This window comes from Nannospalax galili, unplaced genomic scaffold (assembly GCF_000622305.1).
Source record: "Nannospalax galili isolate Female #2095 unplaced genomic scaffold, S.galili_v1.0 scaffold346, whole genome shotgun sequence".
NCBI classification, from domain to species: Eukaryota; Metazoa; Chordata; class Mammalia; order Rodentia; family Spalacidae; genus Nannospalax; species Nannospalax galili.
In genome coordinates this window covers 4324190-4342282 of record NW_008357637.1, presented here as the reverse complement: position 1 = coordinate 4342282, position 18093 = coordinate 4324190, and the positions used below count along the sequence as shown (strand labels likewise).

Below are 18093 nucleotides of genomic sequence, written 5' to 3'. Positions count from 1 at the left end.
ACAAGACCTCCATACACGTGCGACAAAGTGCACACACACATACACACACACACACACACACACACACACACACACACAATTTTTTTTTCTTTTTCTTTTTGGCTTTTTCTATAAGTACATCTCCCTGTAGCCCCAGCTGACCTGGAACTCGCTATGTAGACTAGGCTGGCCTTGAATTCACAGAGATCCACCTGCCTCTGCCTCCCAAGTGCTTGGATTAAAGGCGTGCGCTACCACGTCTGTCTAAACATGATTTTTTTAAATAAAGTACTGCAAATTCTGATCAATGTTAAGAGCAATTATTCCTTTTTCAATCTTTATCTCTTGTTTGTAGGCCTTCTAGCAATTTCTTTGTTTCTTTTGAAAAAGCGAGAGAGTATACAGATTCCTGTGGGCATCATCATCATATCTGGCTGGGGGTAAGTGGTGGTTTTCTGTTTGCTTCTGTATTTCCGAGTTTGTGGTTACTATTCATTCTCTCTTTCTCAATAACTCATATTCTAGAATTCCTGCTCTCCTTGTTGGTGTTCTTTTGATAACTGGAAAACACAGTGGAGACAGCATTGACTCAGCCTTCTTTTATGGAAGAGAGCAGGTGGGAAGAGTTTATTGGCAGGTCTGTTCTTGAGAATGCCTTTGTTTAGCTTGCTATACCTACATTAAAATTAACTTTGAAAATGTACTCTATTTATCTCATGGTAATTTTATATCACTTTGTCACACCTCAAAATATGAACGTTTTATGTCTACTTTTAGCTGAAGATTCTAAATACTTAGAACTTAATTGATTCTTATTAAAAACATTTATGAACTGTTTCCTATGCCAAATGAAAATAGTGATTAAACCACTTCCTAGGTTATCAGTAATAGTAAATATCAAATTACTAGACTCTTGAAAAGTATAAATTTCAGAATCAAATATATCTGAAGAAAAGTGTACTTGAAAAGCTATAGACTAGGAGGCTGGTGAGACCTTCTGAATTTTTCAGGGATACAACCCAAGGATATGTTTCAAAAACCCTTCACAAAACATTTTGATGTCTCACTTTTTGTTTTGCAATTTTGAATTTAATTCACCTTTTGTGAGAATACTGTTATACACATAAAAGACCTACACTAATGTTGCTATGGAGTTGGTGCTCATAAGTATTAGCTATAACTTTTATAATCATGGCTATAAGAAAGCCCTGTTTACTGAAGAATTGACATGCAAGAATTTAGAAGCAAACAAAAGGCCTTTAATCCCAGTACTCTGGAGGCAGAGGCCAGTGGATATCTGTAGTTCAAGGTCAGCCTGGTCTACATAACAAGTCCCAGGCTAGCCAGCACTACATAATGAGATCCTGTCTCAAAAAAAAAAAAAAAGAAAAGAAAAGAAAAGAAAAAGAAAAAAGAAAGAAAGAAAAAGAAAAAAAAAAAAGCATTTTGATTACTTGTAAAGGAACCAAAGACTGCATTGTTAATTAGTTGCTGTGCAGAGAAACATCTAAAAAACTTGTATGATTCCAGGTAAACACATTTCACAAGTAATTCACATTCCTTACATGCTTCTACCCATTTTTAAGGCTTATTGTTCTGGAGTATGTAAAGCATACACATACATTTTCCATCAAAAAAAAAATTGCTCTTAAACCTACTCTGCTAAGATTATCAAGATAAGATTGTGAAAGCTGGCCTAACGTCTTTTTCTGATGCCAGCAGATGATCACCACAGCAGTCACCCTGTTCTGCAGCATTTTGATAGCTGGTGTATCACTCATGTGCATGAACCGAACCACCCAAGCTGGGCACTATGAAGGTTTTGGCCAGTCTCAGAGTCATAAACCAGTAGAGCCTGGAAGCACTGCATTCGAGGAGAACACAGCACCAACAAATGAACCAGAACTCTTCACAAGTTACATCCCAGAAACAAGTATGATCTTATGTTTAAAAAACAAAGACAAGGGGTTGGAGATATGGTTCAGTGGTTAAGAGCCATCTGCTTTTGCAGAGGACTCAGATTAAATTCCCAGCACCCACATGGTGGCTAACAACTGTCTATAACTCCAGTTCAAGGGGATCTGACGCCCTCTTTTGTCCTCTGAAGGCACTGCATGACACAGGTGCACTTATACACATGCAGGCAATACACGCATACACTTAAATAAAAGAGAATAAATATTTTTTAAAAAAACAAAGACAAAACACATATGCAAAGCTGTTACAAGCTTTTATAGTAATGGAAATACCCTAAACTAGTCTCAACTATTCTGAATATTATAAGTATTTGTTAAATTAAGAACTTGGAAAATAGAAGAGCTTGCAAATTTATTCATTAGTCTGAGAACGTTTTGTTAAATTCTAAGATTTCCTGAGAAAGGTTTGTTTGTTGAAACAGGGTCTTACTCTGTAGCCCAGGCTGATTTGAAACTTATAGCCCAGGTTTACCTCAAACTATTGCTCTTTCTGCTTTAGCCTCCCCAGTGCTGGGATTACAGACATGAGCCACCATGCCAATTTGCAGTACTAGGGATTAAATCCAGGGCTTCACACATGCTAGGCAAGTGTTCTACCTTTAAGCCATATCCCCAGCCCTGACCTGAGAATTTTAGAAGAAGTAAAAAGGAATGAAGGCCCTTCCTAGGAAACTAAACATACATATTTACTGCTTTAACAACACTTTATCAGGGAAGTACCATCAATAAAATTAATTTACAGAGGCCTAATTGAGGTTAAGGTTAATAACAGAAATCAGCCATCTACAAGCCTACAAGCCAAATCAGACCTATCACATGTTTTTGTATAGTTTCTAAGTTAAGAATAGCTTTTATGGGCTGGAGAGTTGGCTCAGCGGTTTAGCACACTGTCTGCTCTTGCAGAAGACCAGGGTTTGTATCACAGCATCCACATGGCAGCTAACAACCGTCTGTAACTCCAGGTCCAGGGGAATCCAACGCCCTCTTCTGTCCTTCACAGGCACTGTACAACACAGACTCACATTCATGCAAGGCATAACACTCATACATATCAAAATAAATAAAAACTTTTTTAAAAAAATAGTTTTTACATTAAAAAACATTATTTTTATGAATATGAATGTTTTTCCTGCATGTATGTAAGTGCACCCATACTTTTATGCATATGAGTGTTTTGCCTGCATGTATGTAAATACACCCATGTCATGCAATGCCTGCAGAGGACAGAAGAGTGTGGCAGATCCCCTGGAACTGGAGTTGTGGATGGTTGTTAGCCACCAGTTGGGTGCTGGGAACTGAACCCTGGTCCTCTGGAAGAGCAGCAAGCACTCTTAAATCCTGAGTCACCATTCTTGCTCCAGTTTTTACATTTTAAAGAAATTCAAGCCATTTTTAAGAGACAAGTATTTTGTAACTTAAAAATTCTATGAAACTTGAATTCCTGTTGTAATGTCACTGGACCATGCGTATTTGCTTTTGTGTTGTCTGTGGCTGCTTTCATTCTGTAATGGCAGAGTTGAATCATTGAAGCCAAGACTGAATGACCTTTACGGAAAATGCTTGCCAATCCATGTTATAAGTGAAAATATCCTAACTAGTGTCTTTGTTAATAAATGGAAACAATTAATGGAATTTGTTTAGTTTGTGAAGGGAACCCAGCAAGAGTACACATTTTGGATTTGTTTGTACAGGTAGAGATTTTGTAGAGATAACACATTTTATCAGGATATGTAAGTGATGGTACATATGATGTTTGGAACATTTGTAGAGAAATGATTATTCTCAAATCCATTAGTTGTAGATATCAATGAAGGAAGGATAAGAGTGACAAGAAAGAGAGGATGAAAAACATTTTATTTACCTTAAGGGAAGAAGCCCTCACAGGTCTTGACATGTATTTTACATGGCCTTCCTTTTTCATTTGCTTCCATCTCAAACTGGGAGTATATTAGAGTGGTTGAAAACATGAGCCTGGAGCCATATTGTCTGGGTTCAAATCCTAGTATCATAATTTACTTGTGAGCTTAGGCAAGTTCCCTGTGCCTCAATTTCACTATCTGATAGTAATACTTAAATCACAAGAATATGAATAAAGTGACAGATTGTATATAAAGCCAGAGCATAGTAAATGTGTAATAGGTATAAACATTTTATTATGAAGGACATCCTTATAGAGAAGAAATCTCAATACTATATGACTATTTTTTTAAAAAGTCAGTTTTTCCTCTTCTAACCTTTATCCCTACTCCCTAAAAGCATTTTATTGCTTATATATCATCCAGAAATTTTATTTCTCTTCCTTACATGTAGAAATGCATAATGCCCTATAACTTATGCAAAGATATGAAGTCTGAAAGAACAGCGTTTCTGTTCAGGGGATTTAAGATGTGAGTAAAGCCTCAGGTTAGAGTATGTAAGGGAAAAGATTGAACATACATTGGAAAGTCAGCAGATAGAAGGGCACTGTGTGCCAGTGAACAGGTGAAGATTTTGTCCTGTAAGTAAAGGGCTGTGTGAGTTGCATTTACAGTAGGTTAGACCTGATAGGGGGCCCATACTGGGTCACTGGGTATGGAGTGAACATCCCAGATCAGATTCAGGCATTGTATTGACAGGGTTTGGTAATCACTTGCAAGATGGGAAAGAGCTAAGAGAGGAAACTAGCATACTCCCGGGAATCCTGTGGAATTGAATATATATTTGGGTTATTACCTAAGGAAAATTCAGAAAAAAAGTTTTTTAGGGGAAGATAATGAGTTCAGTTTTGAGCCTTCTGAGTCTGAGATCCATGAAACGTGAAAGACATCCTAATTTCTCAGTGTACATATTTAAATGAGATTCTTAGATCTGAGTAAGGTTTTCCAGATATCACAATCTTTAGCATATAATACGAACTCAGTATTTGCTGACTGCTTATTGACTGAGTGGAGAGAGAATACAGGAGCTCACTCCTGCCTTACCTTAGAAAGCAGACTTCTATTCCACCTGATCTCATATTCATTTTATAGCAGCCAGATCACCCTAATTATTTCATCTTGAATTTTTTTTGTTTTGTCTTTTTGAGACAGGGTCTCCCTGCAGCCCCAGCTGTCCTGGAACTCACTATGTAGACCAGGCTGGCCTCAAACTCACAAAGATCCGCCTGCCTCTGCCTCCCAAGTGCTGGGATTAAAGGCGTGTGCCACCACGCCCGGCTTCATCTTGAATTTTTAAACAACCTAAAAACCTGAGTCTCTAACTCACCCCATATAGTAATCATTACTGTAGAGTGTCCCTTTAATCTTGAATTTGTGCAACTGACTTTTTAAAGTCTAAGGTAGGATTTTATTGTTTATATGAGCCTGTCATAACTGAAATATCCCTGTACCTTGATTTGTCATCCACGTGTCAACTTCCTTATCATATGTTTTTTCTTTTTCTTATTTAAATATCAAAAGTAGAGACAATATGGTAGGAAACTTAGAATTAATAAAGATCAACATGTCATTTTTACACAGATATTCTTCTTTTTGAGTTATTTTTAAAAACCATTTTTTATCCGGGCATGGTGGCACATGAGATCAAGAGTCTGGTTAATAGCTGAGCATGGGGATGCATGCTTTTAATTCCAGTAGTCAGAAGACAGGAGCAGGTGATCTCTGTGAATACAAGGCCAGCCTGGTCTACGTAGTGAATTCCAGGCCATCCAGTGAGACCCTGTCTCAAAAACAACAACAAAAACAGAGTTTGATAATTTTTTTTTCAGTTAATAAAGAAAAAAAATGATGTTATTGATAAATCCTTCTTGTGTTTAAAGGAAAAAACTTCCAAGGTACTTTTCTACAATGGCCATAACTGCATGTTTGTTGTTTGTGTGTGTGTGAGTTCATTCCTTATAGGTACATAATTGGAATGGACTGGCCTCACATATGTTTTCTTAATTTTTATGTCTTTTATGTAGTTTATGATTTAAACCTTCCCATTTCTGAAGAGGGCTAGGCTAGAGAATCTATTTTCTATTATTCTGTGGTTCTATTTTTAACCTTGAGATGGAATTGTTTCCTTAAATTTAAAAAGATTCTGGGTGTGGTGGCACACGCCTTTAATCCCAGCACTTGGGAGGCAGAGGCAGGTGGATCTTTGTGAGTTTGAGGCCAGCCTGGTCTACATAGTGAGTTCTAGGACAGCTGGGGCTACAGGGAGACCCTGTCTCAAAAAGACAAAAAAAAAATTTTTAAAGATATTTGTAATAGCTTGTAGAATATAGCTTTTATACTTTGAAATCTTTTTGTTTTTAAGAATATCACAGAATTTAAGCACATTATCAATGAGAGGTTAAGCCTAAAACGTACTCATTTTTCTAGCATATAAATTTTAATAGTTTATTAGTGAGGTTATTATTCTATTAATATTGCAATCTATGTCAGGAAGCACCATGCCTATAGAAGTGTAAAATGTCTTAAAGGGTACTGTGTGCAATTCTCTGACAATATAGAGGAAAAATTAACAGCTCTGTAGTATACCTCTCAGTGTGACCTCTATAAAGCAGTCTATTTATAAACCAGCAAGAGATTTTCAGGCATGTATACTTGAATAGAGAAAGGGATAGAATTCTGGTTTTACTGCAGCTTCTAGACTAATAAAATGCACATGCTTGAAAGAGTGAATTTTTGAGTTGAATTAAAAGGAGAGGATTTATCAGCCTAGACCTAGATGAGGCTTATGGAGAACTATAGAGAATTGTCTTGAAAGAAGGGAAGGCTTTTTGTTAAATAGCTGAGGTGGACAGATAGGGAGAGAGGCTGAGTCACAGACAGCTTTCTAATCTGGGCCAACTTTAGTGTGAGTTTTCCACAATAATCAACAAAGCAGTAATATGTTTGTAAGAGTGGTGAAATGAAATCTGTTTTAGGAATGTGGTTGAATTCTTAGTTCCCAGAGCACATTGGAAAGAAAACAGCGTGGATAAAAACACTTTTCCTTGTCTCATACACTGAGGATACCATCTATAAGAGAGTAGATGGTGTTTATTTGCAACTGTCAACTTCTGTGTAGGCATATCAGGATACATTTGGATAGATTCATGAAAATATCTTCACAGAGACTGCATGAGTGCCTTGGGTTTGATTTGGCCTCTTTTGAACTTGTCCATGTCTGCTGTGGTTGGAACCTACCTTCACATATTATGTATTTATATAGGTTGCTGCTCTTGTTCCTGGGGAAATGGTGAATTACACTGTCCATCAACAGAGCCAGTAGCAAACACAAGTACCAGTGGGCCTGTGACTTCTTCCATTGAGAAAAGTAAGTGCCCTGGACTATGAAGATGGCTTAAGGAAAATTCTTCAAAAGAATACTATACAGGATTTCTATTGAAGCTGTAATACTACAGAACATGGCTTGAGAATATGGGTTCTCAAAGAAGATGAGAGAAAGTGTTAATAAGATAATGATTATCTAGACACAATGCTCATTTTTTAAAAATTAAGTTCTTGGATGGGCATGGTGGCCCACACATTTTAATCCTAGCACTCAGGAGGGCAGAGACAGGTGGATTTCTGTGAGTTTGAAGCCAGTCTGTTCTACATAGTGCGTTCTAGGCCAGCTTGGGCTACAAGAAGACCCTGTCTCAACCCCTGCCAAATAAAGGTCTTAAAGACAATATTATAATAGATAGACACATGCCCATTTCCCTCAAAAAATTATGGCTGGGGGTATAGCTCAGTGGTAGAGCACTTGCCAGCATGCATGAAGCCCTGGGTTCAATCCCTCAGCACTGGAAAGAAAAGTGTACATCACTAAATCACTTAGCACCAAATATGGGGCAGTATACTTAATGATTTAACCTTTAAAAATTGTGTGTAAGCCTGGTCTACATAGTGAGTTCCAGGCCAGCTCGGGCTACAGGGAGACCCTGTCTTCTGTCTTAAAAAACAAACAACAAGCTGGGCATGGTGACACATGCCTTTAATCCCAGCACTCAGGAGGCAGAGGTAGAGGCAGGTGGATTGCTGTGAGTTTGAGGCCAGCCTGGTCTACAGAGTGAATTCCAGGCCAGCTCGGGCTACAGGGAGACTATGTCTCAAAAATACCAAAACAAAAAAAACAAAACAAAAACAAAAACCAAACCAAATAAAACAACAACAAAATTGTATGTAAACTATATAACATCTGTCTAAAATATATAGTATATTACATAACAAATTCTGTAAATAGAAAATGCTGTTAAATTATGTAAAGGGCACGATTGCATACCACTTGAATTTTTTTCAGAAACACTATACAACTCCGACTCCCCTAAAACAACCTAAGGGTGTTCTCCTCCAATCTCACTGACAATTATACCCTGATTTTATACTGAATGTGCTTTTTTGTTGCTTCTCTTAGGAAGTCATTATAAATTTAAAATGCATTCAAGTGAAAGGCTCTGATTACAGATTGTTGTACTCACTGTTTTATAGATGATCACTGCGTGAGTCGCTGTAACTCCCAGAGCTGCATATTAGTCCAGGAAGAGGAGCAGTATCTGCAGAATGGAGACCCGCAACTGACTCAACATGTCTTGCTGTGTTTACTTCTCATTATTGGCCTATTTGCTGTAAATGTTTCTTCTGGTTCTGTTTTGGGCTATTTCTTTAAATATTTGGCATCCCTCAGGCATCTAAGAGAAACTTAGTTGTCTGGATTCTAATATTGAACTAAATGTTTGGGGCACAGATTGGGGGCAAAAAATGAATCAGTTACTCTGTTGCCTGAGTGTTCCAATTTACTCCATACTCTGAACATGCCATGACCAGCTGTCTCCATCATACATGTAGGACCACTCACTGCTAACATACTTGATAGACAAAAGTGGACAAACACCTACATTATCTCTCAGAAGATATCAAAATAACTTTTAAATGTTAATTTTAGGAGCTGGAGAAATGACTCAAGTTAAGAGCACTGGCTGCTGTTGCAGAGGACTGGAGTTTGGTTCCCGGTATCCACGTGGAGGCTCACAACTGTTTATAACTCCAGTTCCAGGGATTCTAACACCCTCTTTTGCCTCCATGGGCACCAGGCACACACATGGTACACTTACATACATGCAGGCAAAACACTCATACACATGAAATAAATAATTATTAAAATATTTTATTATTTTTATGTTACGTGTATGAGTGTACTGCCTGTATGCATGCAAGTGCACCCGTGTCATGTCAGGCACGTGGAGGTCAGAAGAGGGCATCGGATCCCCTGGAACTGGAGTTATGGATGGTTGTTAGCTGCCATGTAGGTACTGGGAATTGAACCCAGGTTCTCTGCAAGAGCAGTCAGTGCTGTTAACCACTGAGCCACTCTCCAGCTCCATAAATAAATATTTTTAAATTTAATTATAGAAATTCTTCATACTATAAACAAGAAAAATGTCCTTCACACTAAAACATAATTTTTCTTGTTTTGTTTTTTTACTGATTGAATTTTCTGCTGCTGAAGATTGAACCCAGGTCCTCATGAATGCAAATCACAAATTGAACCCTATATATTCAGCCCTGCTTACTAATTTTTTTTAGCACTTTTCATGATTGTAATAGTACACACGGGTTTGCAGCTTGCAAACTTGTGTCAAACATGTTCATACTGAAGTGCTTCCCAATAAACCCCAAGAAAGCAACCTTATAATTTATTCAAGTACTGCTTTATTTATTACTCCCAATTCTTCAAAATGCATCATATTGGTAGATGCATGTATTGATAGATTCCCAAAGCTGAGAAACCTGGATCAAAGACTGTAAGTATCTCTGTGACACAGATGTAGTCTACTAATTACTTTCCAAAGGAGTAGTCTATATTTATAGAACCCTCTACCAGCATCAAATATTGGAAGATTTTTCAATTTTGTAATTTATTATAAGCACAGCACTTTGCTTTAATGCATATATTTCTTTAATTATAAAGGGGTTTTATTTGTCTTATATCCTCTTGTGAATTATTAGTTACACACAATTCTTTAAGATGGGTCAGTGTAACTTCTCTAGAGATGGGAGATGGGCCATATAACCTATCCAGCCTTTCACACTTGGACATGCATTACATAGTATGGTATCAGCCAGCAACACTTTAACCACCATTTAAGAATAAAAATCAAAAATAAGAAACGCTGCCAAGTACTGCTGCTTCGTGATAATTGTTTTCATTGTGTAGAACTAATTTTAAAATCCATCCTGTCTTAGGCTAGTCGGCAGTCCTGATGTATTATGTAAGCTTCTGTATTATGGCTCATGTCTTCTTGCTTCAAATTTGATCAGAATAGGCACTGTTTGAATGGCATCTGTCAGGAGGAGAGGGTGAAACCTCTTGTTTGAAAGACAAAGCTTCTACATTCTCTCATGTTTTTCCCCTTTAGTATTTTTTCCCCTAATTATTAACTAGGTAAGTTATTGTACTCTGCTCTGGATGGAAAGAAATGATTAAGCATGCTTAATTTTCAAGTATTCTTTTCTCCTTCCTTTACAGAATCTCTCCAGCTGTTTATGGTGGCTATTCAACCATGAAACTGGAAGACTATATGTTGAATTACAGTTTTTCTGTGCTGTGTTTAACTTTGGCCAGGTACTTGTTTACTGAGAACTTTGAGAGGTCTCTGTTTTCCTGGATGACTTGATTGGGGAGGGGGGGCGGTACAGATGCTGTTTTCTTTTAAATCAAAAGCATTTAGTTTGTTTGCCAGCTGCTGGTACACATGACAGCTGACAGCTGCTGCCTGTCTCCTAGCAGAGATGAATTATTATATCGGTTAAAGTCATCAGAATATACACCGAGTGTTTCAACCAGAAATACCAAATACTTTTTTGCTTTGGTGTTGAGATAAAGTATAATAATTTAAGTAGGAACAAGATATTCTAAGTTCCTTATATACTTATTGTGATTTTAATGGCTCACTTTGGGAAATAACTTATTTTTTCTGAGTCTTTAATTTAGTCACTTACACTACTAAGCATTTGATGTTTCTTGAATGAACAGGTACTTAAATTATTGTTTAAAAAAATCATGTGGCATGTAAATATATTTTAACCTGGGATAGTAGTTATTGTTCCTTGAGAGTCAACTATGTGCAAACCATTGTTAAGCATTTTACATTCAGTATCTCATTTAAACACCCAAATACTGCAAAATAGGTATTATCATCTCCCCTACCCTGTCATGTTACTATTAAAATAGATATTTAATCCTTGGCTCCCCCTTTCATTTTTAAGTTGCTGGGAATTGAACTTTAATTCAGGATCTTGTACATAGTAGGCAGGTGCTCTACACTAAACCACAACTCCACCGCAACCATGTACTTTTTTGGTTTTGTTTTTTAAGACAGTGTCTCTCTGTAGCCTCAGCTGGCCTCCATCTCACAGAGATCCACCTGCCTTTGTCTCTCATACTGGGATTAAAAGCATGCCCAGCCTCACCCCCTTATTTTTTTTGATTAGCAAATATTCATCCATAAGCTGAATATCAAGTTGAAAAAAATAGTCTGTTGGAATCACTGTTTGCCTATTAAATTTGAAATAATTTGTCATAGAAAGTAGTTAGAATTTATCAGTTTATGCTCTTAAAAGTTTTCCTCTTAACATTAATTACTTGAAGTATTTCCAGGTTTGCTTATTTACTTTTTAGTTTTTACTATGATTTGTGGTGGTTTGAATGAGAATGTCCCCCATAGGCTCCAATTATTTGGACATTTTGTTTCCAGTCAGTGGTGTGGTTTTAGGAGGTGTGGCCTTGCTGTAGAAAGTATGTGACTGGGGACCAGCTTTGAGAGTTCTTAAGCCTTGCCAGATTTCCAGTAGCTCTCTGCTTCCTGTGCCTGCTTGAAGATGTGATCACTTCATTTTCTGCTCTGGCCACCTCTTTTTGCCATGCCTCTCATGCCATTATGGACCCTTACCCCTAGAACCATAGTTCAAATATAGTCTATAAGTTGCCTTGGTCATGATGTTTTTTTCACAGCAACACAGAAATAACTTATACAGTATTTGGATGAAATTTAGAAATGTATAAATAGGTGATCTCACTCACTTCATTACAGACAAACATGAGCATCCTGAGATCTATTTGATCTCACTCTCAATTTGTGATACTATTTAAGATCTGACTTTATACAAGAACTGTAAATAATAGGTTGAATATCAATAGTCCCCTTTAACTTTGCTTTCAGAAAGCCCACTCCAGGCTAGGACTGGGACTAAGAAAACTTCATTCCACAGGACTGTGTCATGAACAGAACTAATGGCAAGAATATTGCACTTAAAATGCTGCCTACACAGCTTATTCTCAAGTGGTTCAAAGGCATGAGAGAGAAACAAATCTCACTTCAATTCCATTTTCCTCTTAAGGAGTTGGTATAGTGAGATATTCATTTATGGCTATTTTTATTTTAAGGGTAAAGAAAATCCCTTCATGTAATATTTTAGATTAAAAAAAAATTATGTGAGGCGTGGTGTTGCATGCCTTTAATTCCAGAACTAAGGAGGCAGAGGTGGGTGGATCTCTGTGAGAGCAAAGCCAGCCTAGTCTTCATATCGATTATCAGGCTAGCTGTGATTACAGGGACACCCTGTCTTTAAAAAACCAAAAAAAATTTTTTTAATTACATTATGCGTGTGTTGGGGGTGGGGAAACAGGTGCTTGTGAGTATAGTTACCCATAGAGGTCAAAAGAGGGCATCAGATTCCTGGGAACTGGATGATGATGAGCCACCTGAAGTGGGTGCTGAGAACCAAACTTGGGTTCTCTGGAATAGTACAGGCTCCTAACTGCTGAACCATCTCTCAGTCCCTCATGTAATATGTTACATGTAAAATATGTAATTCTGCAGTCTCTATCCCACTCCCACTAACCTTACCCCAGGATGCCTGAGAAATGACAACTTTAGCATCCTCATCCTGCTTTGTGCCTAATATCCACACCAGTTTACCTTATCACTCTCAAATTCTTCAAACCCTTTCCCTAACCACCAGCCAGTGATTTTGTTTACATGACTTTTGTTCAGTTGCTATGTTAATGAAATTCTTATCACTGTAACAAAATATCTGGGGAAATTAAAAAAGAAAAAAAGATTTATTTTGGCTTACAGATTTGGGGGCTTCAGTCCATGGTTTGTTGGCCCCATCACTTTGGGCTTGAGACAAGATCAGACATCATGGTGGAGAGCATGTTGTAGACACACCCCAGTGATCTACTTCCTCTAACTAGGCTCCACTACCTGGGAGCCCATTCAGCTATGAATTCAGCAGTGGGTTAATCCATTGTTGAAGTTAGAACCTTCATGATCCACTCTTCTCAAGGTCCCACCCATGAATAGTGCTCTATCAAGGATCACACTTATCTATACATGAGTCTCTGGGGGACATCTCATAGCCAAAGTCTTTAACAGTTACTGTATTACAGTCAGATATTGCAGCACTTCTTCATTGTATTTATTAAGTTTCAACAGAAAATTACTAAGTACTTAGGTACAATGAAAAAGATTTACTTTTCAAAAAGGGGAAGACGAAAACATCTAGGCTTTAAATGGTTTGGGTTTTCTTCAGCCAGCTGTCACTGTAGAGCTAGTTGCTCAACACTGGTTTCCATCAGCCATCATCATTACTAGGACAGAATGTTTGGGGAGAGGCAGCAAGCAGTGTGTCATGTGTGCCAGCAAGCACTGAACTTTAGGTCTGCTTTGTATGTTTTATTTAAAATAATGCTGTAATCACTCTTGGCTGCTTTCATAGGCACTAAATTTCTTAAATTCTCTATCTTAAAGTTTTATTTTATTTTTTTTTTAATTAAAAGAAGCATTTCATTACAACAGCATTAACCTATTCAATAACATTTTTCTGAGCTAGGGTACATCTCTTTCAAAATTGGCTGTACATTTCTAGGTTTACAGATGAATTATTACGCTTATATAATCTTTTACTCATTATAAACTCTATAAGACATAAAATTAAATAAGGTTCCAACGTTTAAAAAAGATCTCCACTTCGTTGTCAAAACACACAGTTTCATACAGAAAAATTCATTCCAGGGCTCTTGACATTGAGAAGTTTTCACATGCATTTCCAATCTCTATATACATGACTATCACTGGTCACAGCCACCCACCTTCTGAGCTCCTCAGCATCTGAGCATGAATACAAACTTGTCAGGTAGACAGGCTTCCTCTCCCACTAGAGCCTCCATACTCTGTCATCCCTGCCATTGTCCACTGTGCTGTCAGGACCCCGATCCATTCCCCCATCTGCCTTTCTGGTAAATCTAGTCAGCCAGAGGTCCCTGTTCCAGGAGGATCAGCTGTTCCTCATCAACAGCAATCCATTGTCAGTATTCCTTTGAATAGAATTGGGGTCTCCTGTTCATTTTTCCAGTAGTATGTTGGGTTACTATCTGGAAGAGCCTTTATCCATCCTGGCCAACAACTCGACTGAAGGTATCGCCTGTCTGGCTTTGCTGTTTGTCAAGTAACTTTTAGCTATATATATGTATGCTCTTATGAAATTATATTGGCCCCTTTAATCTTTGGTTATACTTCCCTTTTGGGTGACAAAATAACTCTTGTTTTCTCCCCTAGGGATTTATTTCCTTTGGAATCTTTGGATTGGACAAACATTTAATCATCCTGCCTTTCAAAAGAAGGTAAATTTAGTTTTAAATAAATCTATAAACCTAAAGGTGATGACAAGGCCATTCTATTAAAATACTGGTGCCTTTATACCTTCATTACTGCTAGGAGACCATTAAATACCACAGAAAAGCCATCTGTGGAATCACGTATTTGTTGCAAATAATTGCAGAGAAAATACTGGAAGAACTATTATAAATCCAGCAATGTAATTTGCATTTTAACAAGAATTGATGGACACTGACTTCTGTCTATGCCATTAACTACACAAAGTTAAATGAAACTTAAAAATGTGTTTAGAAATGGAGGTAGTAGATGGTGTGCCCCCCAAAGTCTCTACCTGATTATTTTCCTCCTTTGACAACAGACATTCTCTGTGTATCAAACTGAGACCTTGCAGAAAATCAAAGATTCTCTTTAAATTTGAGTTTTTATTGGCTTAGTGGAGAGTTTCTTTGAATCAAGATCAAGATTTCTTTATGAAAAATTACGAGTGACTGTTACAACTGAGGGGTGGAAGGAAGAAGCAGAGGAGAAAATCTTTGTGCATCTTCATTTGCTTTCAAGGCAAAATTAATAGACACTAAAAGTGCTAATGGAATCCAACTACCTACTCTATAGAAAGTGCTCAAAATATTTCTCCTTCCTTCTCCATCACCCTCCATCATCTTCAGTATGATGTTATTTACTAGGGTTCACACTCATCTTCTGAAAGAAAGGTCAGTAGGAAAGCCACTGCACTGTAACAAGCTTCCTAGTGTTGATAAATAAAACTGTCAACAGTTCTATTGCCTTGATTGACAGAAACAGCAGCTATGCACTCCAGATCCCAAGACTTGTTTCTGTGGTACTGAAATTGAAAAATGATTAAATGAAAAAGCTACCTTTTTGTTTGGTTGGTTTTAGTTTTTTGAGGCAGGGTCTGGCTGTGTAGCCCAGGCTGGCAATCCTGCTTCACCCTCCAAACTTTCTGCCTTGTCTTCCTGGGTGTTGGAATTCCAGACACATGCCATCATGCCTGGCTTCTAAGGTGTGTTTGTACTTCTAAATGGCAAAACACAGAATAAGGAATGTATTGGTAGAAACTGAAGTGAGTCAAACCTATGTGGAGGGCATATAAAATGGTGAGTCCTCACCCCTGTCTGCTTTAAACAGGAAGTTCAGAACAAAGAATGTTTCTGCTTCAGAAACTAATAAAACAGGTGTCACAGATGACTGGTTTTAGAGCAGTCATTTTAGTGGGGCAGGTGGGAGTTCTTTCCTTAAAAACTTGCCTCTTACATTTTGGTGTTCAGGCTTGAATTCCTGTGGAACAATAAAGAAACAGCAGAAAGCAGAGATTCCCCTGTGTCGGAGGAAATAAAAATGACCTGCCAACAATTTGTTCATTATCACCGTGATCTGTGTATCCGAAACATTGTTAGGGAAAGAAGGTAAGCCAACTGCCAGTACAAGTTTTGGAAAATTAGATTTTAGATGATTAATTTTGGATTTTAACAGGGTAACAGTTGTGGGTGAGTTTATGGTTCAAGAAATGAAATACAGAAAAGACACATTTGATCATAATTTCTGATTTCGGTATAAAATGTGTAACTGTAAAGGATGTAGTGTGGTAGAATATTAATAATTCATGTTGGCAACGAGTATCTCTCACAAAGCAATGAAAAAGATGAGACTTAGGAATGATTTTTGTGTTCTCATCATCTCCTAGTGCTATGAAAGTTCGTATTACTAACGCTGCTGTCAAGAAAATGGAATGAAATTTCTGCCTCTTAATTCTGTGATCTATATTTCACTTCAAGTCTTAGGCATTATTCTGTTGCATTATATTTATTCTTCTAATCCCAAGGTATGGAACATGCTGCTACTGAAAATGTTGAACTGTGAATAAACACACACACAGTGCCAATAGCTTTAGTTGTCATGAAAGAGGGAAAACAAGTAAAATATAAAGAACTTAATACCTTTATATTACTAAAAATTGAAAATTACTATTCAAGATGGTTTATTTATATGCATTGTGATACTCGTCAACCTACATGCCATTGTAATCTGAAGGCAGCCTAGTATAGAAAGCAGATGAAGAACCCATTGAGTATGCAGAACTCCTGAGCTGTCATGTGGCTGTGCGACCCTGGGCAAGTTCAAGTCTCAAAACCTCAGATTACTTTTCTTTAAAAATCATATTGTGGTGACCAAATGTTATGATGAGCGTTGTCCAATTGCTGACAATGGTAATTATGGAGAAAAGTTATTTTTTCACCTTGAAAGGCTGAATACACTTACTTTGAGATTCTATCTGTGGATAGTTCCAACAATTTTAAATTGCTTTTTAAATTTTTAAAAGAAGACTCATGCTAGCTCCATTGGGCCTGTTGTGCTTGCCAGCTGTCAGGAAGCACAGCTCTTAGCATTTGCAGAGTTGCCAGGTCCCCGGTGGCTGAATGGGCACCAGCTGGTAGTAAACCAGCCTGATCCCTGCCCCTCTCCAGATCTGCAGCCTGCACAGTATCATTCTTTGACACTTGGTACTATTCCATAGGCTTTTGTGACAGCTGCCTGATCACAGTAATCAAGAAACAAACATTTCAGTTAGTGACTGGGACAGAAGTCTAAACCTCTAAGTTAAGTCAGCAAGCAGAAAGAAGGCCCAGACACAGGCTCTAAAACAGATTTTATGTATCTGGGAGAAATTTTTCATGTGTTATTAGCTTTTTTTCTAATTCTTATGTGAAACTGTATGGTAAAATGCTTTAAAGTTTTTGTCACCCATTTGTCATTTCACCTTGATCTTCACCATCTATTTCCTGTTGTCAAGTACTGTGGATTGTATGGCCTGAATGATGCTTGTGGAGATTCCTGTCTAGTGTACATGTTCTAGTTTGTTCTTCATTGCTGTGACAAAACACTCTGACCACTACCAACTTGGGGAGGAAAGTGTTTTTGTCTTATATCTCCCAGGTCACAGTTCATCAGGGAGCCCAAGGTAGGAACTTAGGGCAGGAACCTGGAGGCAGGAGCACTTAGGGCAGGAACCTGGAGGCAGGAGCTGGAGCACAGGCCATGGAGGATCACTGCTTACTGACTTGCTCCCTGGCCCCTGCTCAGCCCACTTTCTTAAGCAACACAGGCCCACCTACCCAGGGGTGGCACCATCCACAGTGGGCTGGGCCCTCCCACATCACTCAACAATCAAGAAGATGCCCCATAGACATGGCCACAGGCCAGTCCTATGGAGGAAATTCCCCAATTGAGGCTCCCTCAACCCAGGTGTGTCAAGTTGACACTAAAGCTATCCAGCACAGCACATTTGTATGATAGTGTACTGAATTCATGCAATTGACATTTCTTATTTTGCATTTTTCTTTCTCTTTATTTGCTCATACTTAAGGCAACTACATAGCATTAGGAAAGCAAGTATTGAACAATCTAGAAGTAGATTAAAAATCAAAGTGCACTTTTAAAATCTTAGCTTTGTTTCAAGATCCTTTTCAATCCTTCATTCCTAATGAAGCA

General features: G+C 37.9%; 1 protein-coding gene across 7 annotated transcripts in view; it reads left to right on the top strand.

Moving 5' to 3' along the window:
* Positions 1–18093, top strand: part of Gpr155 (G protein-coupled receptor 155) — a 45126-nt gene that overhangs the window by 24176 nt on the left and 2857 nt on the right. For 5 of the 7 annotated variants that reach the window (XM_029557271.1, XM_029557272.1, XM_008855289.3 and 2 more), the window contains 8 exons: positions 335–419; positions 505–595; positions 1699–1912; positions 7134–7238; positions 8396–8532; positions 10434–10529; positions 14527–14591; positions 15873–16010. In XM_029557271.1, the coding sequence (XP_029413131.1) occupies positions 335–419; positions 505–595; positions 1699–1912; positions 7134–7238; positions 8396–8532; positions 10434–10529; positions 14527–14591; positions 15873–16010 (931 nt within the window). The remainder of the gene's footprint in view (positions 1–334; positions 420–504; positions 596–1698; positions 1913–7133; positions 7239–8395; positions 8533–10433; positions 10530–14526; positions 14592–15872; positions 16011–18093) is intronic. The other 2 variants (XM_008855291.3, XM_008855293.3) reach the window with 1 other exon arrangement.